This window comes from Brachycentrus maculatus, unplaced genomic scaffold (assembly GCF_059751285.1).
Source record: "Brachycentrus maculatus isolate JH-2025_06_01 unplaced genomic scaffold, ASM5975128v1 h1tg000065l, whole genome shotgun sequence".
NCBI lineage: Eukaryota > Metazoa > Arthropoda > Insecta > Trichoptera > Brachycentridae > Brachycentrus > Brachycentrus maculatus.
Genome location: NW_028280819.1, coordinates 903,113 through 915,688, shown reverse-complemented (window position 1 = coordinate 915,688; position 12,576 = coordinate 903,113). Strand labels below are relative to the sequence as shown.

The 12,576-nt window shown below is 37.6% G+C and overlaps 1 protein-coding gene across 1 annotated transcript in view; it reads left to right on the top strand.

Moving 5' to 3' along the window:
- Nucleotides 1-12,576, top strand: part of LOC148311398 (uncharacterized) — an 86,420-nt gene that overhangs the window by 49,036 nt on the left and 24,808 nt on the right. The window contains exon 4 of the mRNA XM_088256669.1: nt 11,011-12,501. Within this exon, the coding sequence (XP_088112795.1) occupies nt 11,011-12,501 (1,491 nt within the window). The remainder of the gene's footprint in view (nt 1-11,010; nt 12,502-12,576) is intronic.

Sequence of the window (12,576 nt, the reverse complement as noted above, 5' to 3'; positions counted from 1 at the left end):
CCATCAATCTACCTTTTGAAATTAATGACCTGTGAACCGTTTTGATTGGTTATTTCGTTATTATTTTTGGATGATTTTTTTGTTATTGAATAATTCCGAGTTTCTCCTCGCCATCGGTCCGATTGTAGAGGTTTCCCAGAGATGGAGAGGTATTTATACTGGCCGACCGAGATGCATTACCGGACCCGCTTCAATTAGCTCGGTAAATAACCACGCTACGTTGGTTTTTCGGTCGAAGAACCTTGTTTATTTCTCCGTTCGTACACTTTCACGGGAGACCTTACCATCAGCTTCGTCAGATGTGACCGACAGTCCCAAAGCTATTTGAACGTACCTATTATCTCAAAACGATGTATGATAGATGTTCGAATGGTGAAATAAGGAAAGAAATGCCCAGACTTCCATATTCTTCTTCATCTTTGATGAGATGTCAAAAAATAATATGAAAATAATTCCTGTAATTGGAGATAATCCAGATTTTGTGAACAAGTATTTGGACACACTCAAAATGTTGTAAATAAATTATCTGGTCAAATTATAAGCTTAAGTAATAAAAATGAAAATGATATTTTCTGGCGTTTCTCATGCGTGAGTTCTCATCGGACCTCACATACTAATAAAAGAGTTTCTGCTTAATAAAAAGCTTCTTTTCATCTCACCGATGGATGTCTCTAGTGAAGTTCTAGTGATTCAAGAACAAGGTTTCAAATTTGGTTCATATATATAGAACTTACAAGAATTTGAGTAGTGTGGTTGTCAATAATGGGTAGAATTGGTGAATGTTACACGTGTGTAAGGTGATCACTTAAACCAGCCTATGACGGTCGTCAGCCCTGTAAATGCCCAGACTTCCATATTCTTCTTCATCTTTGATGAGATGTCAAAAAATAATATGAAAATAAGGAAATAATGCAAGGCTGAGATAAGCATTGTCGATTAAATTAAGAAAGGCGTGTTGAGATGGTTTGGACGTGTGAATCGAATGAGTGAGGAAAGAACGGTAAAACAAATGTATGAGGCGCATGTAGTTGGAAAAAGGAGCAGAGTAAATCCGAGAAAAACTTGTCATAATCAAGTATGTCAAATGCTTGAAAGCGGTCGGGTGAGGAGTCGGAATAATCGGCGGTATGTATGAGGAGATGCATGAATGTGGAAGAGGCGAAGGATGTTTACAAAGACAGATTAGTTTGGCGTTCCATCCTCTCTGCCTACCCCTGCGGGGAAACAACGTGATGGTAGTAGTAGTAGTATCGATTCAATTTATACGCACATATTTGTATCCAATGGAATGGAACCATCCAGACTCCCCCACATCGCACTGTACGGCCAACCCCATGGTAGACGACTCCTGGGCAGACCACCAAAGAGATGGGTCGATAGCTGGGAATCGACGTCGCAGGAGGCTAATCCCTCTTAAAAACAGGCCGCAAGGCCTATAATAAGAAGAAGAAGACATTTGTATCATACTATATATTGTTCCATTCTCGATCCGTATATTTTTGCCACATGTCAAAATAATGTACATTCAAGTCGAAATTGTTTTTAAAAAAAACGTTTTTTTTTCAATATATGTATAGTTAATACATTTAACATTTGGAGAACCACATCAACAATCGATAAATAATTTCTCCGGCCTTTCGATCCAACTAGACGCCGTTACTGCGCGATCACCGAATCCGGAATACATCGGATAGTGTAAATATGCACGTAAAGATGATGTTTTTTTAGCCAGAGCCGGATTTAAAAGAACGGATTTAAGCTCTAGGCTAAAATATAAATATTAAAAAATTATCGGATGTTCAAATTCAAATTAGCTAATAGAAATATTATTATGCGTACAAACATACGTAACTATACAGAAGTAATTAAGTTAAATTTGAAGTTTTCTAACTAACTAACTAACTAACCATCACGCCGCTTCCCCGCAGGGGTAGGCAGAGAGAATCGAACGCCACACCACTCTGTCTTTGCAAACATTCTTTGCCTCTTCTACATTCATGCATCTCCTCATACATACCCGACGATTATTACGACTCCTGACCCGGCCGCTTTCAAGTATTTGACATACCTGATTGTGCCAAGTTTTCCTCGGTCGTCCTCTGCTTCTTTTTCCAACTACATTCGCCTCATAAATTTGTTTAACCGTTCTTTCTTCACTCATACGCTCCACATGTCCAAACCATCTCAACACACCTTTCTTAATTTTATCGATAATGCTTATCTCAGCCTTACATTCTTTCCTTATTTCATCATTCGTACATCTATCAAACATCGTTTTGCCACACATTCGTCTGAGGGATCGCATTTCGACTGCATTCAGTCTGCTTTCATCCTTCTTTTGCCAACTCCATGCTTCGCTTCCATACATAAGGGTTGGAACCAGAACTCCATTGTGTACTGCCAGTTTAGCTTCCGCTGATAGATTTTTATTTGCTAAAACTGATTTTAGCGCACCATTCACTCTGTTCCCAGCATTCACTCTCCTTAAAAAATTAAAAAGTTTGATAAAAAAGTTTTCTTGCATTTGAAATTTAAAAAATCCTCAGTTTCGTCTTCTCAAGGATAATTGTCTTATTTCGTCAGCTTCGATGCACGCTACTGCTAAATCTAAAAGCTTCTGTTGGCCAAATTTGGATCGATATTATTTTTTTATTAGACTCTTGAGCCGGCTGAAAGATCTTTCTCCTGTGCAATTCGTTATCACAAGACTATTGAATTGACCCACCTAATTGAAGTCAGCAAGTCAAATTATTATTGTTGCACACTTCGCTCACTCCTTTCAAGAACGTCATAAATCAAAAAACTTGATTTTTCAGGAGAACGTTTTTAAAGTTTAAAAATATAATACAATTTATTAAAAATAAATATCAAGCCACTTCTTGAACTTTTAACTGTACAACAGAACTTTTTAAGTTAAACCTGAAGGTTTTTTCTCCATTTGAAAAATAACTACTTTATTAAAAAAAAAATAAACAATAAATTTTCTTCAAAATGCAAAAACAACACTTTTTGCCCTGTAGCGGGTAAATATTAAGTTAAAAATATGCCGCTTTTGCTGGGATATAGTACATTTTCTGGGCATTCCGAAAACACGCAAAACTGAAAATTGACGATTTTTGATTTATGACTATGATTTATGTAATTTCAAAATAATATTTCTTTGTAATGTAAATGAATGTCACGTGTTCTGCCTAGTGAAATGTTCATCAAAAATAAAATATTTTTCAAATGGTTTATGTATAAGTTTCAATATTAGGATACGCAGATTCGATTTTATCACGAATTATAATAATGTACAAATCTTGAAAATTCTAATTCGTACCGGGATAATGGATTTTGGTCACGATGTTGGTTTATTGGCTAATAAATTAATATGAAAAATCACAAGACTATCGATAACATTCTTATTGAAATATGTAGGGAACTAAGGGAGATATTAAGGTTTAAACTTGAGATATTTGAACAGTGGACCATAGACATCAACAAATAGAGCCGCCAATAATTTAGCAATGTTACCAATATTCAAATAAGTCCATCGTTTCTGTGACGCCATTCATTACCAACTTACGAAAACAACGTATTTACGAAGGCGAATTTTCCAAAAGAAAATGATGAATGAAAATATTGATTATATCGGCCGTTATAAACACAAAACAAGTCTAATGCAATCCTTTATAGGTTGAGTATGTTAACTTAGATATTCCTCCCGTCTGAAAATGATCCATTAATTTTCAATGTATTCTTACATAGTTTTGCGTTTTTTTTAAATTACCTAACGTCCAAGTGGCTCTGAAATCTAGCTACGGCTTATGCAACACCGCTTATCATGACCCTACTCAGGCTTTTTAAGTTTCATAGCCTATGCCTACCTGTGAGTGGATTTACTCTTTATGCTTAAAGTTACTATAATTTCATGTAATTCATGAGTGAAAATTCTAGAAAAAACACTCGCTTTATAGTTTTGCGGCCTTTATGTTTAAAGTTACTATGATTTCGTGTAATTCATGAGTGAAAATTCTAGAAAAAACACTCGCTTTATAGTTTTGCGGCCTTTATGTTTAAAGTTACTATAATTTCGTGTAATTCATGAGTGAAAATTCTAGAAAAAACACTCGCTTTATAGTTTTGCGGCCTTTATGTTTAAAGTTACTATAATTTCGTGTAATTCATGAGTGAAAATTCTAGAAAAAACACTCGCTTTATAGTTTTGCGGCCTTTATGTTTAAAGTTACTATGATTTCGTGTAATTCATGAGTGAAAATTCTAGAAAAAACACTCGCTTTATAGTTTTGCGGCCTTTATGTTTAAAGTTACTATAATTTCGTGTAATTCATGAGTGAAAATTCTAGAAAAAACACTCGCTTTATAGTTTTGCGGCCTTTATGTTTAAAGTTACTATAATTTCGTGTAATTCATGAGTGAAAATTCTAGAAAAAACACTCGCTTTATAGTTTTGCGGCCTAAGCTACATATTATTTTACTTTAACTTGGCTTTTACGTAAATCCAGCCCTGTTTTTAGTCTTTATCTTCGGTTCAATGAAATATTCTGCGTATTTATGAACTCGTGCAAGTAATCTTGATAATGGACTTGCCCCGTACGTTTTTTTATATAAATAATGTTTACGTTCTTTACGCTACAACTCTTTCTGCGTAAATAGCGGTATTCAATTTTTATTTGACTTCTCAACATAGTTGAAGAAGAAATTGGAAGTTTGGCTATTTACAGGACTCACGACCTGTCATAGGCTGGTTTAGGTGATCACATTATAACATAATTGACATGTATGTCATGTGACATTGTATGTCAGATATTTGAAAGCGGTCAGCTTAGGAGTCGAAATAATCGGCGTGTTTGTATGCGTGTCCGCCTCCGTAGTGCAACGGTCAGCACGCTTGGCTACCGTTCTGGAGGTCCCGGGTTCGATTCCCAGGGGGGGGCGAATAAATATAAGTGATTTTTTCACTCTAATATTTATTCAATATTATCCTTGACTGGTACCTGAAGCGGAGGGCTGATCATCTTTCCTTGGTGTGTCTACGATTAAGATAACACTGTGTTTATATAATGCAATGCCCTATGCACCAATGGGGTGCGGATAAGGGTTTGAATTGAAATTGAATGTATAAAGAGATGCATGAACGTGAAAGAGGCGAAGAATGTTTGCAATGTTCTGCCGTGACGATTAGTTAGTTACATTTTTGGAATGTTACACGTTTATAATGTGATCACTCAAACCAACCTATGACAGGTCTTAAGTCCTGTAAATACCAATATTTCCATATTCTCCTTCATCTACGTTGAGACCAGTGTGGCGTGCACAGAGAATTAACTAGAGTAGGCAGTAGAGGTAGGTAGTGAGGTAAGCTAGGTACTACTTAGTAAGGTCGGGTAGGCACTGCTTTTCTGCCTATATGGAATGCACGCCCCTGCTTGAGACGTCAAATATAAAATAAGTGACTCCCAAGTGAAGACACCCAGATTTGTGAACAAGGATTTGGACTCACCCAAAGTGTTCTGTTCGTTTCATTCCGACCATTTCCAATAGAATATTTAGCCTGTTTAGCTGATTCCAGCGTATTTTGATACAGGCAAGCAAATTTTCTTATATAGCTTTCGACCTTTCCAGTCAACATTTAAAGGTCAATCAATCAAAATGCCAACTTTTCATATCTGTAACATGTTCGGTTTATGAGATATATAAAAATCGCTCCATTTTCATGAAAATATTAACTTATGTATTAATTTTAAATCAAACACAGATTTTTCGAGTCTACTAAGTTGTATTTTACTAACAAAAACACATAAAAAATTTATATTGTGACAATTGTTTCGCCTTGTTAGGGCATTATCAAACTAATGTTTATGTCATTTTCAAACGAATATCATTCACATTCGTTTGATAATATCCTAACAAGGCGAAACAATTGTCGCAATATATATTTTTTATGTGTTTTTGTTAATAAAATACAACTTAGTAGACTCAAAAAATCTGTATTTGATTTAAAATTAATACATAAATTGAAATGGAGTTCTACAAATTAAACGCCAAATCAATAAATAAAATATTAACTGACTAACTAACCATCATGCCGCTTCCCAGTAGGGAATAGAGAATAGAACGCCACACCACTCTTTTGCCTTTGCAAGCATTCTTCGCCTCTTCCACGTTCTTGCATCTCCTCATATGTACCTACCCGCCTATTATTTCGACTCCTAACCTGACTGCTTTCAAATAGATTATTTGATAATGTTCTAAGAAGACGAAACGCGTCACGTATCAATATATACATGAATAAATGTAAAATTCGATCCAACAAACCTTGTTTTATTTTGGATATATTACCCAACAATTCAATATGAAATTGTACCAACTGTCTGCAGTTACAATAAATATGCTTTCAAGTATTTGACATACCTGATTGTGCCAAGTTTTGTGTTGATTGGAAAAAAATATTTCATCCCTAAAAACAATATTTCTAAAAAAATCTTCTTCTTCTTTGTCAGCCATCTCTCCACTGCTGGATGTAGGCCTCTTCTAATTCCTTCTAGACTTCTCTCGTTTGAGCCCTTTCAATCCACTATTATATAAAATATGTTTATAGTGGTCAGATCAGGAGTTGTATGATAGACGTTCGAATGGTGATATAAGGAAAGCACGCAAGACATTTTTGTCGTCAGTTTCAGTGTCCGCCACCGTAGTGTAATGATCAGCACGCTCGGCCACTGTACTTGAGGTCCCGGGTTCGATTCCCAGTGGGGGGGTGAAAATAAATGTTACTGATTTTGCACTTTGCATTTATTTAATATTACCCAGCACTGGTCCTTGAAGGACTGAACAGGACTGATCACCTTGCCTTCATGTAAGTAACGATGAAGATAGCACTATGTCAATATGATGCAGTGCCCTATGCACCATTGGGTGCGGTTAGAAGATACGAAAATCCACAAAATCATCTATATACCTTGCACATAATAAGCAAGGTAAATAACAAAAGCAATTCCTATCTTAAAAAAATATATATATATTTATTGTTACTTAAAAGACAATATATTTTTTGCTCATAATTTTTAAACGGGTTTTTCTCCAAAATTGCACAAAATTGCAGTAATATAACCAAACAAGGTATAAAATGTTCGCTCTGTCAAATTTGCATCGGATTCAGAAAGTCGGCGGTCACGCTCCCCGGCCCTCTCAATGAAAGTAGAAATATTCTTGTTTGCATAATTGCTAACGTGAAATAAGTACAATTGATTGCCGACCCAACATCTTAATTAGTTACACTAATATGCCACGTACGTGATTACGCATTTTTTTCTAATTATAATATGCAAAGCCATCAATTTAAATTTCAACGTATTTTCTCTTTACATATTTTTAAACAAATATCGCGGAGATTTTATTTTTCAATTTTAATAATAGTAATTACAAAAAATAATTACACGCGTGATTCGGAATTATGAGTATAATTTATTTATTTATTTATTTATTCACACACTGTAACTAAAAGTATAAGTTACAAAAAAGTAAAGTTTGATTAAAATGTATCTTTGTTTTAAAATCACTGTTAATATTTTATTATAACTTAATTATAATGTCTACCGGTTTCTAAGCTAACCGCTTCTTTATCGAAACTGATGAAGAAGCGGTTAGCTTAGAAACCGGTAGACACTATAATTAAGTTATAATAAAATTATTTTCGTGATTTTAAAACAAAGTTACATTTTAATTTTGATATATTACAATTAATACTTTAATGTAAATTTTATGACATTATTTTCAGTCAATATTTTATATTTAAAATATAACCAGATTTTTATATTTTGTGTATCAAAAGCACTTTTGAATTTGTGGTATGGTAATATAACACTCCCATTGTCATTAATTTAATGTTGTATTACACAAAATTCATGATGAATGACAAGGAGAGTGTCATAGTTTCTTATTTATAGTTGTTCACCTTTTTAATATCCAAATCTTTATTTTTTTGACGTCTCATCAAAGATGAAGAAGAATATGGAAGTCTGGGCATTTACGGGGCTGACGACCGTCATAGGCTGGTTACGTGATCACTTTACACACGTGTAACATTCACTAATTCTACCCATTATTGACAACCACACTACTCAAATTCTTGGAAGTTCTATATATAATATTCCTGTAATTGGAGATAATCCATATTTTGTGAACAAGTATTTGGACACACTCAAAATGTTCCAAATCTTCATTGACAAATTATGGTTAAATTTCTACTAAGGAGTTATTAATATCAAGTTTTTTTATATCTCAACATAGATGAAGAAGAACTTGGAAGTCTATGCATATTTACAGGGCTAATCAGTATCCAACACACTATAGAGACTGACTGATCAGTTGATTTATCTCGATGTTAATAAATCTGGTTCAAGAACGCCGTAAGGAGTGGCACGCCATCTCAGTGCAATAATAAATTCCAATTTTAATTGTAAAATGGAAAATAACAAAGTTAGTGCTTCAAATATAAATTATAAAAAAATAAAAAGTTGTTATAAGTATAAGTTACAAAAAATATAGAGTGAACATAGAGTTCATTATGGATTCGGTTGATAATTTCTGTAGTTATTATCTAAGTTTCATCGAAATTTATTTAAAAAACATCTTTTTCTTCTTCATGTGTCCTGCCGGGTCCCCCCGGCGTTGACGGTCACTCGGGAGGAACCTTGTCTATCCTGGGCAGCACCAAACAACTCCTCCACACCTCTCGTCCCGGTCCACAGCTAGGAAAGCTGCCTTCGTCCAGCCCCTCTGCGACCCCCAATCTTCCCTTTTATGACCAGTTGTAGGATGACATACTTTTCACCTCTCGTTATGTGACCAAAATACACTCCGTTTTATATCATATTTAATACACCAGGTTTTACGGAGCTTGATTGCTGCGAACAATTCTGTCTGTGCGTTTGCTCTACGCAGTCCTCAACGCTACTAATCATGTCGGTCCAGGATATTCTCAACATCCTTTGGTGGATCCAGATTTCAAAAGCCCCCAAGCGGTTGAGGTCCATGCCTCGACACCATAAAGTAAAACTGACCAAACATAGTATTTGATCATTCTTTGTCTGAGCTTCAGATTTGTATTAAAAAACATATTATGCATAAATATCTCGACTAAGACATCAGCTGGTCTTATAATCTAACATTATGTTTCCGAACAGAGGTGGTTAAAATCTCTATACAAATAAAAATCCAATTTTCGTTTGTTCAAAATTCCAAATCTCTTAAAGCTATTCACCGATCGATTAGAAATTTTGATATTTTTGCATTTAAATATGTACGTTTTTTGTACCTACGACGTGTAAAACATGTTTTGGATCGCGATGGCAGCGCCATCTGTTGAAGGTAACAGCAAAATATTCGATATTAAACATTGTTAATGGCGGATAGCGTGCTTCTTGACAGTGCTGTCACTTTCATTTTCAATGTTTTCAATTGCATTGTTTCAATTTCAAAGCTTCACAAGCATTGTAAAATAAACCGTATTTTTCTATTTTCATTATTTTCCATTCACATTAACCCCCCCTATAATGTTCCCTCCGATAACGCGGTGCCTATCTCGACTTTATAGGGGGGTTTAATGTATTCATCTCTATTATGACGAATTTAGATATATAGGGGTAAATAAGTTTTGGAATCAGTTGAATTTTGGAGCGAAATTTAAGTTGTGTTAAAAGACTGTCGAGTTGGCAAAAGTGTTATGAGTGTTGTAAGTAGTGGCGTGTCCACAAATGTGACCTGAGTCGGAGCGGTCTCGAGATGTATCGCAACAGCCGCAGCCTGAAGTGTGTCGGGCGGGAGTACGGTGCCGCGGGCCGCTCCTTCGGGCTGCTCGAAGACAATGCCAACCTCGCGGCCTCGTCCGGACTGGACTCCGGCATCGCGTCCGATGTGTCCAATGGCAACATGGAGCGCTCCAATGGAAATTTCCATACGGTGGGTATCGCTCTCGCCAGAAAGTTGGTAAAACTAACACAAACGCGCTTTTTTATCAATATCCCAAAAATGATGAACATTTTATAGGTGTCTCAACATCTATTATTTTATTTATATATTTGGCGTTTAATTTTTAGAACTCCATTTTAATTTATGTATTAAACGTTAAATGTCACCAACCTAGAGGTCCTTCGACGGATGAATACCAATAAGGAACTCCTACCAACCATCAAGCAGAGAAAGCTGATGTACTTCGGACACGTCATAAGAAATGAAAAATATCCTCTTCTCCACCTAATCATACAAGGAAAGATTGAGGGGCGAAGAACTCAAGGACTCCGAAGGACATCATGGCTGAAAAACCTACGTCAATGGTTTGGCAGAAGCACCAAATCTCTGTTCCGAGCTGCAGCATCTAAAGTGAAGATAGCCATGATGATCGCCGATCTTCGTTAGAAGTGGCACAGAAAGAAGAAGAAATGTTAAATCAAACACTGATTTTTTGAGTTTACTAAGTTATATTTTATCGTTAAAAAAACACATAAAAATCTATTTTTTAACAATTGTTTCGCCTACTTATGGCGTTTTTAAACGAATGTGAAGATTTAATGGACTGACGGTCCTTATATAGCTATTCAATTCTAGGTTCTATGGAATTGTTCTTACATGTATAGTAATAATTTACGGGAGACAACAATAGTTGTCTCGGAAAATGCCATAAGTAGGTGAAACAATTGTCACAAAATTGATTTTCATGTGTTTTTTAACAATAAAATACAACTTAGTAGACGCAAAAAATTAATGTTTGATTTTACATCTATTATTTTTTTATATATCCTGTCCTTGAATCTTGTTACATCCAACCGCAGATCATCTCCAGGGAAGGGCTGGGATATGGATAAAAGTTACTGCGGTCGGCTATTCATGATAACTGGACTTCATTACGCAGAAGTTTAAAGCAATGTACACAAGATTGAAATTCCGTATTGAGTGAAAACTGGCTAATTCGCAAGTTTTAATACTTTTTTCTCTCTCTTGTTTCAGTTGGATAATGAAGTAGCGACGGGCACTTGGAGCAGCATGGAGTCTTCCAACTCTGTTCTAACGGAGTCCGGGGGGCCCTCGGGAAGCACGGACCCCGAGTCCGGCCAGCACCCCGCCACCCTCCAGCGACCCGTGGATCTGTCCGCACAAGCGGTCATCGAACCCGGAACCTCTCCCGAGATGATCCCGCAACCCAAACCCGACCTCAACAGCTCCAGACCTTCTCACCACAAACACACCCCGCAACGAAACGGACCTCACAAATCTTCTAGCTTCAGTCTAGACCTAGAACAGATGGAACTCGTCAATAACGACGAACCTTCCACGAGCACTCCCCGCAAACCGCACTTCCTGGATGAAGACTATCATTCCAGGCGAAGTGACGATTGCAGAATTCCCAAACCGCACTTTCTAGAACATTCTCTCTCGCCGGACGATGACAGGCTGAGCGACATCACGAATCCTCACTTCCTGGACGAAGCTCCCCGCGAGAGAGTGACTAACGGCGGACCCCCGCGGAGAAATGATCATTCCAAATATTACGAATCTTCTCGCGTCAGAGAGCCCAGACCTAAAGACAACGGCTACTACTCTCGAGATTATATGGAAGATCGTCATTCTTCCGAAAGAAGAAATAGAAACCATTTTCAACGCAACGAAGCGCTTCCGGGGCAACCTTCTACATCCAGCGACAGACATTATTACGAAGGGGGCTGGACCGGAGACAGGGAACTCTGGCAAAGCCAAGACTCTTGCAGCGTCAAGAGTTTCTCCAGCGCCGGGTCGGGAAACGCCCCTTCCGGAGCCTTACCGCATCAGCAACTGGGCCCCAAAGTGGACTGCGTATACTCTCTACTGTCCTTGCTCTCGCTGTCGGCCGACAGCAATGCGGACATGAGCGAATATCTCCTGAAGATGAGCCACACCGTGGAGAGCTGCGTGGCCATGCGCCAGTCAGGCTGCATTCCGCTACTAGTTCAACTGATTCACTCCAAACTGTCTCGAAGCTCCAGAGACAAGGCGGCTAAAGCCCTGCACAATATGGTCCACGCCCAGCCGGACGACAAGGCCGGCAGGCGCGAGGCCCGAGTTCTCAAGCTGTTGGAACAAGTGCGCGAGTATTGCCAGTGCCTCGAAGACCTGATCGCTTCCCTCAAGGAAGAATGTGAACCTGTTGAAGACGATATGTCCAAGCACCCCGTTCAGAGTGTGGCCGCCTTGATGAAATTGTCTTTCGACGAGGAGCACAGACACGTCATGTGCCAACTGGGCGGGCTTCAGTCCCTCGCCGCTCTCGTCACCGTAGATCAGTGCGCTCACGGTAGTCTGGTGGAGAATGAACAGTGCGTGACCATGAGGAAGTATTCCGGCATGGCCTTAACCAACCTGACGTTCGGCGATGGAAATAATAAGGCTCTCTTGTGTTCATTCAAAGACTTTATGACCGCGCTGGTAGATCAACTGCTATCCCCAAACGATGACATGAGACAAGTAAGTCGGATCCTTATTTATTTCAATACCTATTGCTGTCCAATTTTTGGAAATCAAATTTAAATTTATTTTTTA